The 13,928-nt window shown below is 41.7% G+C and overlaps 1 protein-coding gene across 1 annotated transcript in view; it reads left to right on the plus strand.

Annotated features, from left to right (window-relative positions):
* Positions 1-5,870: 5,870 nt before the first annotated feature.
* Positions 5,871-13,928, plus strand: part of LOC309401396 (olfactory receptor 14C36-like) — a gene marked incomplete at both ends in the record, with an annotated part of 29,354 nt that continues 21,296 nt past the window's right edge. The window contains one exon of the mRNA XM_081970465.1: positions 5,871-6,164. Within this exon, the coding sequence (XP_081826591.1) occupies positions 5,871-6,164 (294 nt within the window). The remainder of the gene's footprint in view (positions 6,165-13,928) is intronic.

The raw sequence follows: 13,928 nt of genomic DNA on the forward strand, positions 1-13,928 counted from the left end.
CGAGGCGGTCCGGATGTAGCCAGAGCGACGCCGAGGCGGTCTGGGCGGACAAAAGAGCGAGCGAGCGAGCGATGGAGGATCAGGCAGCCTGGATATACGTCCAGAAGCGGCTTTTGTGGCTAATGGGGTTTGGGCTTCCAGCCCAACAGCCTCTGCCACTTCTGGACATCTATTGCAGTCGCGAGGAGCGCACAAAGTCCAGCAGAGGCAGGAAGGTTCTCGTCGTTCCCCAGTTGCTTTCGAGGACTGCAGAGCGCAAGCCGGCGGAACACACTCAGGAAGGTGGGGAATGGGATCATGTATGCTGGAGGCTGAGGCAGCCTCAGCCTCCAGCACACGTGGTCCCATTCCCCGCCTTCCTGATGATGTCACCAGCCTCCCCAGCCATAAACCTCACCGCACGTCACTGAGCGGCAGCCATGAAGTGACCACTTCCTGCACCTCAAAAATAATAAGACCTCCCCAAAAATAAGGCCCAATGCTTATTTCAGAGGTCAAAAGAAAATAAGATCATATCCTATTGTGTAACTATTGGCAGTCCACTAGATTTCAATGGTTTCCTGATATTTCTTTTCTGCTTTTTACTGTTTACAAGAAGGCTTAAATTTTCAACCACTGCATAATGATCTAGGTTTAACTAGCCCAATTTTCAGTTCTTTGCTAAAGCCATGGCATCTAGAATAGAGGATGCAATTTTTTTGGATAACTAGAGGTGAAAGAGAATCTGAACTGAGGAAACATGCCTCAGGGAAATTTTCTCATTTGATCTATGTTTCACATCACACAATCTGGACTTTTGTTATGACTTCAGCCCCAATGCTGTTAACAGTCTGTGATATTATTATCCTATGTGATATGATAATTTGTCCTGGGGTATTTGGAGATAGCTATTGTATTCTTAATAGCCAATTATGTTACTAAGCACACAAAAGTCAGTTTTATTTTGGTGTACAAGTCTCTTGAGAGAAACAAAAGAAAGATTAATATAAAATTCAGAATAGAAATCTCTGTGACTGCAGATAATGAGACAGCATTTACTCAGGGTAAGATATCTAATACTCTTAAAAGCATGAATATATCATCTATATAGAAACAGATTTCAGTTATATTAAAAGTTTAACAAAAAGAGTATCACTCTCATTCCTGTAATGTAATTTTCTGATATAATGGAATGCAATTTGGAGGAAGAGAACAAAGGTTACTTTATGGTAACCTTTAGTGAAATGTTTTTAAAATTCTTTTAGGGGTTTAGGGGTTGGGGGGGGTGGGCCAGATCAGGAGCGATGACGGAGCCAGGTCACCAGGCGGGGTCTTGAGCAGAAGGAGCAGAGAGGAGGAGGGGGGAGAGGATATCATTCCCATACAGGGCTTCGTGATTCCAACAGTCGTAGCGAGGGGCAGATACGAGGACAGACTAACAACCCGTAGTCGGTTGGGAGACCGTGGGTGCTGGTTACACCCGGTCGCTTGTACCAACCCCCGCGTTCTAGGTGGTCAGGATCTGCAGGCCCAGGGCCTGAGGCTGTTGTTATGCAATGCGAGGTCCGTTGTCAATAAGGCCCCCCTCATTCACGATCTGATTTTGGAGGGGGAGCCGGACCTCGCGGGAATAACGGAAACCTGGTTGGGCCACGAGGGAGGGTTACCCCTCGTGGAAATGTGCCCACCAGGTTACCAAGCATTTCACCAGCCCCGGGCCCGGGGAAGGGGCGGTGGGGTAGCAGTGATTATCCGGGAGGATTTAGAGCCGAGGGAGTCCACTGTGCTACAGACATCCGGATGTGAATCCCTGGTTGTGAAAAGGGGCCCTAGGAGGCAGATGGGCTTGCTGATAGTATACCTGGCTCCCCGCCATACATCAGCGACCCTGCCTGAGCTCCTCGAGCTGATCTCATCGGTGGCGGTTGAGACCCCCAAACTTTTAGTGATGGGGGATTTTAACCTGCCGTCGGTGGGAGAAGCATCAGAGGGGGCTCGGGAGTTCATGGCTTCCATGATAGCCATGGACCTGACTCAAATGATTCAGGGCCCGACACACGAGGGAGGTCACACCTTGGACCTTGTTTTTGTCTCTCGCCAGTGGTTGAGTGATCTGGGAGGAGTGAATTTAACCATCACTCCTTGTCATGGTCAGATCACTCACTCCTCCGTCTTGACTTCCCTGGTGCTACTCCTCGCTGCGGGGAGGCGGAACCGGAGAACACTAGATGGTTCCGCCCCAGGCGCTTGATGGAACCAGACAGGTTCCAGACGGAGCTTGGGCCACCTCCTGCAGCCCTGACCCGCCCTCGGGTAGAGGACCTGGTGGCCGCGTGGAATAATGCGACTACTGGGGCCTTGAACCGGGTGGCGCCTTTGCGGCCTCTCCGGCGGCAACGATCCACCCTGGCCCCTTGGTTTACCGAGGAGCTAAGGGTGATGAAGCGCCGCAAGAGATGCCTAGAGAGTCGTTGAAGATCCTCCCGAACCGAACTTGACCGAGCACAGGTACGAGCCCATTTAAGGACGTACCTAGTGGCATTGAGAACGGCCAAACGTCAATATTGTGCCGCTCTCATTGCATCCGCAGAGAACCGCCCTGCCGCCCTGTTTCGGGTGTCCCGCTCTCTTCTGTTTCAGAGGCCACGGGAGGCCCCTTTACAGGGCAGGGCAGAGGAGTTTGGGAAATACCTGCAGGATAAAGTCGCTCAAATCCGGAAGGATTGGGTCCCCTTCAGTGGCCCAGTCGAGACGCCAGTGGCGAGTCTTGAGAAACCTTTTTGGGAGGAGTTTGACTTGGTTGTCATCGAGGATTTGGACAGATTGCGTGGGCGACTGCGACCTACCACATGTTTGTTGGACCCGTGTCCCTCCTGGCTTGTACTGGCATCCTGGGAGGTTACACGCGACTGGCTCCTGGACCTAGTGAACGCTTCGTTGGGTGAGGGGTCTCTCCCGGCCGCCTTGAAAGAGGCGGTGGTGAGACCCTTGCTCAAGAAGCCTTCCCTGGACCCTATGGAGCTGGTCAATTATCGTCCTGTCTCCAACCTTCCCTTTTTGGCGAAGGTTGTGGAGAGTGTGGTGGCTTCTCAGTTTCCACGACATCTGGAGGAGAATGATTATCTAGACCCGCGCCAGTCTGGCTTTCGCCCTGGGCACAGCACTGAGATGGCCTTGGTCGCGTTGGTAGATGATCTCTGGAGGGCCAGAGATAGGGGCTGTTCCTCTATCCTGGTCCTATTAGACCTCTCGGCGGCTTTTGATACCATCGACCATGGTATCCTGTTGCACCGACTGGAGGGGTTGGGGATCCGGGGCACCGTCTTGCGGTGGTTCGGCTCCTACCTCTCCGGCAGGACGCAACGTGTGTTGGCAGGAGAGCAGAGGTCGACCCTAAGCCCCCTCATCTGTGGGGTGCCACAGGGGTCGGTCCTCTCGCCACTCCTGTTCAACACATACATGAAGCCGCTGGGTGAGATCATCCGTGGTTTTGGGGTGGGATACCACCTGTACGCTGATGATACTCAGCTGTACATTTCCACCCCGAACCACCCCAACGAGGCCGTCGAAGTGATGTCCCGGTGTGTGGAAGCCGTACGGGTCTGGATGGATGACAACCAACTCAGGCTCAACCCTTCCAAGACGGAGTGGCTGTGGGTTCCGGCTCCCCGGTTCAACCAGATAATTCCATCTCTGGCCATTGGGGGCATTCAACTCGCCCCCGTGGAGCGGGCGCGCAATTTGGGCATCCTCCTGGATGCCAAGCTGTCCATGGATGAACATGTGACAGCCGTGGCCAGGGGGGCGTTCCATCAGGTTCGCCTGGTGCGCCAATTGCGCCCCCTATTGGACCGGGACGCTCTACGCACAGTCACCCATGCGCTGGTGACGTCTCGCCTGGACTACTGTAACGCTCTCTACATGGGGCTTCCCTTGAAATGCACTCGGAGACTACAGTTGGTCCAGAATGCGGCCGCGCGGGTGATTATGGGGAGCACCAGGTACTCCCATGTGACACCACACCTGCGCGAGCTGCACTGGCTTCCTGTGGTCTATCGAGTGCATTTCAAGGTTTTGATTACGATCTTTAAAGCGCTCCATGGCTCAGGACCTAGTTACCTGCGGGACCGTATTCTGCCCCATACATCCCTACGACCTATTCGCTCGCACAGAGAGGGACTTCTCCAGGTGCCGTCCACTAGACAATGCCATGGGGCGGCGCCTAGGAGCAGAGCCTTCTCTGTGGCGGGCCCAGCCCTGTGGAATGACCTCCCCCCGGATATTAGGACCACTACAGACCTCTGCTCCTTCCGTGTTAAGCTCAAGACCCACCTTTTTCAAATATCTGGCCTGGCCCAACCATAACTTCGTTACGCTCCTGAGGGGTTTTTAATTCAGCAATTTTATTTAGGGGATTTTAAACTGTGTTTTAACTGTGTTTTTAGCTGTGTTTATTGTCTTTCACTTGCAGGTCTACTCTCCTCCATGCACAAATGTAATTGTCCTTGTTTTTTCGTATGTATGTGTGTCCTATGTGTATTTTATCCTTGTGATTGTACGCCGCCCCGAGTCCTTCGGGAGAGGGTTGCGGCTAATCAAATAAAATTTGATTTGATTTGATTTGATGGTATTTTTTCAGAATTTGTAACTCAGACAGTATATTTAAACATATAATGAAACAGAATACAATTTGGAAATATTTTTGTGTAGACTTTAAATAATGAATTAACTACATACAGTATTTAACATTGTTACATTTTCCATATAATTATAAACAAGAAAAGCCAGTTATAATTTGCAGAAATTTGGACCAAATCATCATGTATGAACTGATTACTAATAGGTGAATTAGCAATGGCAAAGTCATCTTATTATGAATCTGTATATGAATAAAATAAACGCATGGTGAAATCTGTTTTTATTTTTCTGTTTTTAAACAAGTTAAATAATATTTTGAAAATGTGCTTGTATGGCATTCAACATTGTTAAAAAAATGCTGAGATATCAGACTTTAAAGGTGCAATAGATTGTATCTCATTTTCATTGGTTTGTATTGGATGAGATACTGCCTTTTCAAACTGAGTTTTCATTAGCTTCTGATTGTTGGACAAGGGGATTTATTAATTTATTCTGTTAATATTTTAGCTCCTTTGATTAAATGTATTTAACAGTATAATTGTGTGTTTATCACCAAGTGAATATCAAAATAGCAGTTATGTTGTAACTTGTTATATCATTTTCTATTTAGTAATATGCTATTACATACATGTTTAATAATTTTGTATTTATGTATTAGTTTAAAGGCTTTTCATTCTATTAGTTTAGCCTAATATCTGGTAGGAAAATTGAGGAAAAAACATTGCCATCACTTACATAAATACATACAGAGGTATTATACAAGAAGCAAATGTTTGCTCTCAAGATTTCTAAATAATAGATATAGCAAATTATTTTTATATTTATTGGCTAAGTTTGCCTTTCTTCTAGAAGCACAAAGCACCATACATAGGATTCTCCAATTTTCAAACCCTACCACAATCCTGTAGGAGTGCAGACATATTATAAGGATGTATCCCAAGTAAACTTTCATTGATGAAAATAGACCTAAACCGACTTTATTCAACTTCTAGGCAATGCTTTTCATCACTACATGTGATAACACAAATGAAAAGAGGAAAGAAGGAAAATGTGTGTGGTTGATAGTTGGTTCTTTAATACAGATGGGTAATAAAAGACAAATGTGTACTCTAATATCTCTATCCATTACATTCTGTCCATGCTTTACATTTTTATTCTCATGACATATCAAAATGCCACCTCCAAAAGTTTATCTAACTGAATTTCCCTCCTTTCTTTCCTTGCAGTCATGCCAGCTTTGTCATAAATGAAACATGGACAACCAAACCACAGTGCCTTACTTTCTGCTCCTGGAATTCTCAAAAAATTGGCATCTGCAGCTTTTGCATTTCTTCTTCTTTTTTGTGTTGTATCTATCAACTGTAACAACAAATCTTCTCATCATCTCTGCAGTTGCATTTGACCGCAGACTGCACAGCCCTATGTACTTCTTTCTCATGAATTTAGCTCTGCAGGATCTGGGCATTGCTTCAGTCATTGTCCCCAAATCCATGATCAATTCTCTCATGGACACCAGACACATCTCTTACTTTGGTTGTGTTACTCAATGCTTTTTCTTTCTCTGCTTTGAAGCTTCTGATTTGTCCCTTCTTACAGTTATGGCATATGATCGCTATATTGCCATTTGCAATCCATTGCACTATGAGATGGTGATGAATTGGAAATACTGTACTGAAATAATAATTATAGTGTGGGTTACAGGTATTCTCTATGGAATGTTGCATATCACTGCCACTTTTTCCATCATTTTTTGTTCTAATGTGGTCAACCAATTTTTCTGTGAAATTCCACAATTGCTAAAACTATCCTGTTCTGGCTTAAATCTACTTGAGGTTGGAGTTCTAGTAGTCGGTATCATTGTTGGACTAGGTTGCTTTACTTTTATAGTTGTATCTTATGCAGTGATATTCAAGACAGTGTTAAGAATTCCTTCTGACAAATTCTTTTAATGTTGTTTATATTCCATTCACCATATATTTTTATTTTTTCCTGTCTTTTACTTATGTGAAAATATTGTAGAAAATGATAATCTGGATGGAGGCAAAGCTTAGCCTCTATTCTGCACCTGTAATTACTGTCAATGTACTCTACAGATGCTAAATATGGATATTTGGCAGCTCTGGCATTCTATACATTCACACTTCTTTATGTTTAGTGAAGTGAGTATCAGATGGTTATGTAATTGGGGAAAACAGATAAAATGCAGAGGAGGTTTAAATGTGCTCTATTTTTCACTGTGCAGTCCCATATGAAATGACTCCCCTCTAATACTTTAAGAAGAGACTGGACTCCTGCTTGAACAGAGGGTTGGACTAGAAGACCTCCAATGTCCCTCCTAACTCTATTCTGATTGATTGGTTGATTGGTTCATAACATGGCTAACTAAAGCTTTAGAGTTTACAAAATATATAATCCTCTATAATATTTCCCTCTTTCAAATGGTCATTTCGTCACAAACATTGATATTTTTCTCCTTTCAGATAGCCTCAAGCAATTGCCTCCTAGTAACTGCCTGGACAAGTCCCTATACTTTCACTGTCAACATTTTTTTCAGAAGGGGTTTGCCATTGCTCCCATTCAAAGTCTGAAAAAAGGGATTGGAATAAAGGCATAGAGCTGGCTAGACTCCTAAGATGGAATAGAAGTCTCTCTCTTCTGGTTTAAAGCCTGATGCCTTAATTTCTAAATCCACCCGGTTTTCAGATTCTTTAGCTCAGAATATTTCTTTTCTTTAGAAGTGCTTTGACAGGACCAGACATATGGCAGGGTGTGCAAGCTCTGTGTGAACTGATATAATTTCATATACATTTTGATAACCATGAGAAATAAAAAAGCAAGAAATTAAATTAAGAGGATGCTTAATTCTATTAGAACATCAAAAAAGCTTTTAGAAGTCTTACAACTTAATACAAAATGAAAGAGATAAGGCATGTTCTCTAGTCTAATATTTTTGGGGAAGGGAAGATAGATATATATGAAGGATGATATCTTAGTGATATGTCCTTGAGAAATATTGAGTTTCATCCAAGCTGCTTATAACATAGAAAAAGCCAAATCACTATTTTGTGATATCTTTTTTTACAAAGTTTTTTTTTATATAAGTAACCATATGTATACCATTACATAACCAACACTATTTTGTATTATTCAATATTATGTCACTTTGTCTTACCATCAACCACCAAAGATTATTTGCTCTTCTGCTCTCCATACACCATATTTATACCCTATCCATCACTTTCTTGCCTCTTCTTCCGCTCTCCTCCTCCCTACCTCCTTTCTTCCCTTTGTCGTTCTTCTCTACTTCCCCTTCCTCTCTCCTTTCCTTCTCTCCTCTTTCCACTCCTTCTTTCTCTCCTCCTTCCCCCCTTCTTCCCTCTCTCCTAAACCCTCTCTTCCTCCTCTTGTCTCTTCTCCCTTCCACTCTCTTCATCTCATTTGCATGGTGTATTTCAGCATCTGAGCAGACTCCATTTAATGTTGATGGTGTTAGTAATTTCATTTTAATAAACATCTTTCATATTAATAATTTTAACACATATCCTCCTTTTTTTTTAAAAAAAGTATACATATACTTATATACTGGTATACATATACAATTATATTTTATGCCCCCCCCCCGCCCAAGCTTATTTTTTGGGCGAAGTGTGAGCCTGGTTACAATTTCCAGCTATTCTCATCATAATATTGTATAGTTATATATCATTACATGCCCCACGTTTTTAGTTCTCTCTTCATAATCTCAGTATTTTTTCTATTACAAATATATTACTATTCAATGCTTATTACAACTCCATTAATCTGCTATATAACATGGCAGGCAATATGCACCTCACTTATATTCATCCCCCCTTTTAAATTTTCCCTGTGCCACTGTTAAACCCAGTGAAATCTTTTGTCTGTTTTTTTAAATTTTATATTGCTTTTTCTGTAGTTCTACTTTCTTTTCCTTCTTTTCCTTCTTCTTTCGCTTCTTGTTTCTCCTTAATTTTTAACTTCAGAATTCTCTTTTAATTTTAGTGATTCATGAATATTTTTGTAATCTCACACATTTCTTCAAATTCCGAACTTTTCATAGTGTTTAAAATTTACAGTATTTGCCCTTTTCTAATAAATCTCAATTGTGTAATTTTAATTAAAGTTCCACAGTTTCTTCTTATTTTCCAATTCTAATCCAGCTCCAATATTCCAGTTATGCTTAAAAAAAAAAAAGAAGACATTCTTCTTTTCTTCCACAACTGTCCAGGTGCAAAATCAAACAATCTGTGCAAAGTCAAACCCTCCTTAAACAGTGAAGTTTCATTTTCTTTGTTCTTCAGCTAGTGTTTTCTTCCCTCCGGCAAATTGCTCTGAAAAGGTCACTAATTCCAGAATACACTATATAAACATGACAAAATAAATAAATAAATACAAAATTATGAATATACCCACGTATATGACATAAAGAAACAACACAGTTTAGTTTGGATGTATACATGTATATGGCAAGAAAAAAGAATCTTGTGATTTTACCAGATGGATGGCATAAAGAAAAAAGCTATTACAGAATCTGATAGTACTTTGAAACCTCCTCCCAGAAGAATATCTCCCACAGTATTCTGAATAATAGGGAGTGAGCTTTCTATAATCTTTTTGGCTGTTCTTACCACTCTCTGTATGGACTTTCTATCTGAGGCACTGCTGCCAACAAACGAAGCAATGATGGAATTTGTTAAAATGTTCTCAGTTGTGTCTCTATAAAAGGACAAAGATATGCTCTCCTCATCCAATGCAGGAAATGCAGACCCTAGTTTGCATGCTTCACTAAGGATGATGTATGGAAAGACCAATTCAGAAACAAAGGAAGCCTCCATTTTTTTTTGTAAAGCCAACATTAAGTTCAATAAGTGCACATCAATCATCAATCTAAGGCTTCCAAAGAGTTTCCAGAACTGTCCTGTGAAGAAAGGGCAGTTCATCTGGAAAATCACTCTAGTGACTTTCATATATTTTGCCAGCCACATTTTACAACCACAATTTACATTAGCCATTAGTTGTGGGGGAAGGCAAATATATTGGAGAAAATGACATTGTGGATTTGATAATGGCACCCTGTGATGAAATGCAAGTGTTACTATAACCATGCTGTAATATAGAATCTTATTCTGAATTTGAGGAGATATTAGCTTTTTTGAAATAGGCCAGTCAGGAAATCAATTCCTCAAGTTTGGTTGCAATTATTCTTTTAGAATCTTGAAAGCCATCCTGTGTTTAAAAATGGACTGTAAAATAAAAATAAAATAAAAGTTCAATCCAAAATATCAACAAGGAATAATTGAGGTTCTTCAGACCCAGTAAGAATTGGGAAACTGAAACATCCTGAGGTCATCAAGAATTCCCAGAAGTCAAATCTACCAGTTTAATGAAAGGAAACTTGCAGTACCATCAAAGGCTATCTTCTAACCCTTTCATGTATAAATGGGAATTTTAATGTATATGTAATAGGAGTGGTGCTTGCATCAAAATAGTACCCCAAAAAACCAGATAGGGACAATTAAAATATAAAAAGACACATTATTAGACTAATCAAATACCCCACCAAGCATTTCAAAAACAAAAGTCCAGAAAGGTATAAAAATCATTCTGTTCTCCTTTACAATCATCCTGATGACCAGAATCCAACTCTGTTGTCACTGGAGTTCCTGGCTCCCAAAATAAAACCTCTTTTCACAGCAGCTCACTTTCCCGCCTGCTCATTTTGTTCATCACCAACCTCACCATCATGGTTAGAAGGAATGATTATTCTTCTGACATTATGTACCTTGTACCTCCCTGTACATGCCCTCCCCTTTCACTGGGATGTTCAGTTCTTCTTCACTTTCTAGCTGTTTTTCCCAGTCATTCAAAAATCTGTGTCTAGGGATCTTCTAATCCTTGTATCTTATTCTGTATATATCTTATTTGGGGGGGAGGGATTACTTTGTAATCCTTGCAAATTTTTGAGGAAAAAAAATACTGAAATAGGAAAAAGGATGAAATATTTTTCTTGATGCTTGTCATATGGGTTTAATTGGTTCTTTGGGGGATATGGTAGAGACCACAGGGGAGAACATTACCTTATTTCAGGGAACAATTTATGGCAGAAAAACAAAAATTATTAACCAACAAAACTGAGGATCTGTACACTGATTTTTAAAACATGTATCTATATAAACTATCTTTTTAAATTTTATTTGCTGTGCTTCTGTGAGTTTTCTTATTTCTATATATTTATTGTATTACTTATTCTACTATTCTATTACAGCTATTTTATAGCTCCCCAGAGGCTTACATTATACTTCATTCTATGTTTCACATCTGTATTTGCAGTGTACCCAAAGAGTCAGAGTTGGGAATGACTAGCACATATGTGCAAGGGAAACCTTGACCTTTACCAAACAGCCAAATGGACTCTCTAAAGCAGTGATGGCAAACCTTTTTTGGCTCACGTGCCACAAGTGGGGTGAGCGCAGGGGGGTCGAGTGCGGGCATGCCGCACCCATAATGCAACACGCGACCCCCCCAGTGCACATGCGCACACAATGCGCGACCCCCCATTTTTACATTTTTTTTGCCCTCCCAAGGCTCCAGGGGCTTTATAGGAGCCTGGGTAGGGCGAAAAAAGCCTCCCCCGCCCCCCCGGAGGCCCTCCGGAGGCTTCAGGGACTGTCCGGAGGCTTCCCTGAAGCCTTCGGAGTGCTTAAAACTACCCTCCGAGCAAACCGGAAGTGACTTCCGTGTTGCTCGGAGGGTCGTTTTAAGCGCTCCGAAGGCATCAGGGAAGCCTCGGACGGTCCCTGAAGCCTTCAGAGCGCTTAAAACCACCCTCCTCACTTCCGGTTTGCTCGGAGGGTGGTTTTAAGCGCTCCGAAGGCGTCGGGGAAGCCGCCAGACGGTCCCTGAAGCCTTTGGAGCGCTTAAAACCACCCTCCGAGCAACACGGAAGTCAACCCGGGGGGGGGGCCTCCTATAAAGCCTCTGGAGCCTGGGGAAGGCGAAAAATAGCTTTTAAAAAGGTGAACTCAGCTAGCCAGTGCGCGCATGAGCGCTGGCCAGCTGACACGGCAGCGCCTCGCGTGCCCTGACAAATGGCTCCGCGTGCCACTTGTGGCACGCGTGCCATAGGTTCGCCATCACGGCTCTAAAGGGATCTAGCTTGGAATACAACCATTAACTATCATCTTTTGTGTTGGCACTCCCAACACAAATTCCACTGTTTCCATGGTTTTATTGCAACCCATTAGGTGTCTATGGGTTTCCTGAAGTTCATTTCTTCTGCTTCCATTTTTATTTTCCACTCTTGTCTTAATGATGTGTGCTTAACTGGGCTTAACTAACCAACTTATCAGCTGTTCTCCTAGAGAAGGTGGGATTTCTTAAAAGGTAGAGGTGAAAGAGAATAGCAAGTGATGAAACATGGTTCAGGGACTTCTTCTCATCTGATTCATGTTTCATCCTTCACATTGGATCGCTGAAATCACTGCAGTCCTATTTCTGTTAACATCATTCTGAGATTGGTTAATGTTATGGGATAACTGGTACTGGAGTATTTTGACATAGCTATAAAGTTATTAATAGCTAATTATGTTAATAAGCACACATAAGTCAGTTTTATTTTGGTCTTCAAGACTCTTGAAGAAAAAAATAATATAATAAAGATTCAGAAGAAGATTCTCTTAACTGCAGATAGCTGTTTCACTACCTAAAAATTATATCAATGGTAGGAAAATTAGCATCAGCAATGTAATTTCAAATCTCCCTGGATATGAATAAAAGAAATGATAATATTTAAGTGTTTTATTTTAAAATATTAAAGTATTATTATTGAAAATACAGGTTCACATTGTTGAAAGAAATACTGAGATCTCAGAGTTCATGGTTGTAATAGGATGCATCTAAATTTGTGGTCAAATTCTCTTGGAAGAAATAGAGGTTTGTATTTGATGGGAGAATGGCTTTTTCAAATTGAGGTATGACTTTCCCTCTGATTGTTGAAAAAAGGGAATTTATTTATTTATTCATTTTGTCAATATCTGATTTCCATTTAAAAAATATTTTCCAGCGTTCCAATGTTTATTATGTATAATACTACCTAGTGAATATCAAGTGAAAGTTACGTTGTAAATAAGGTTGTGTTTTTCTTCTGTTTAATTATATGTCATTAATGCATATTTAGGATTCTAGTATTTATGTATCAGACTTAGAGCGTATTATACTTTTTTCTTTTTTTCTTTTGTCAAGTAGATGTAAACGCAATTCCATCTGTCTGTCACATAACACACACACACACACCACATTGCACAAGGGTGCAATATCTATGTTAGGAATGTATTGCTAACAGTTGGGCTAGCAATATATAAACCAGGATGGTAGTACTATAGCTTTAAGTACTGCTAAAATGTGATTGGTTGCTGTTACCTCAAACATCCATAAGAGGGAGCCAGAATGACTGTTAGCTCTCTGTTCGTTAGGCGCTGATCGGTGTATTGTGAGGTACTGTGTTTTTGCTACCGTTAGCTGCTCTGTGTGCTAAACTAATTATTTGATACTGGACTGTGTTCGATCATTATACTATTCAGTGTCTCTATATGCTGGTTTGTGCGTGTTCTTCCATATCACTCTCATTACGCTTCTCTGCACACTCACTCTCCTAATGGGGAGCTTACATACTTAACACTGGTTATGAGCCCAGAATGTAACAGACATAGCTAAAAAGAGAGTTGGTGTTGATACACAATACCGTATATAGACAGCTGTTTAGTTTGTTAGTGTTACTATTATGGAGAAGATGGCACACGCCCCATCAGCAAGACTATCACTAATAACCCGGTTGGATGGAACAAGCTATGTTTCCTGGTCTATGAAGTGCAGCCTAATCCTAAATACTGAGGGATTATGGGATGCTGTACAGAATCCACCAGACGTGACTTCTTGGGATCCAAATGTCGAGAATGATGCCAAGAAGATAGCAGAGTTTCAGCGATGCAACGAACAAGCATTGTCTATAATTAGTCTAAGACTGACTGACCAACAATTAGTTCATATTCATGGGGAGAATTCTGCAGCAAGATGTTGGGAGAATTTGAAGAAGATATATGTACATGACACTATAGGTGCACATATACATTTACCTGGAAACTGTTTAGGGCACGTCTTCTGAAGGGTGGAGATATGTTAGCTCATTTAACCTTTATGAAAGGAATTTTCCAAGAGTTACATGAAAAGGAACTTATTTTCTCAGAGTTACATCAAGTCTAGTACATCATTCAGTCATCATTGGATGAGAGTTATGA

The sequence above is a fragment of the Natrix helvetica genome, assembly GCF_964273705.1.
Source record: "Natrix helvetica genome assembly, chromosome: Z".
Taxonomy (NCBI): Eukaryota; Metazoa; Chordata; class Lepidosauria; order Squamata; family Natricidae; genus Natrix; species Natrix helvetica.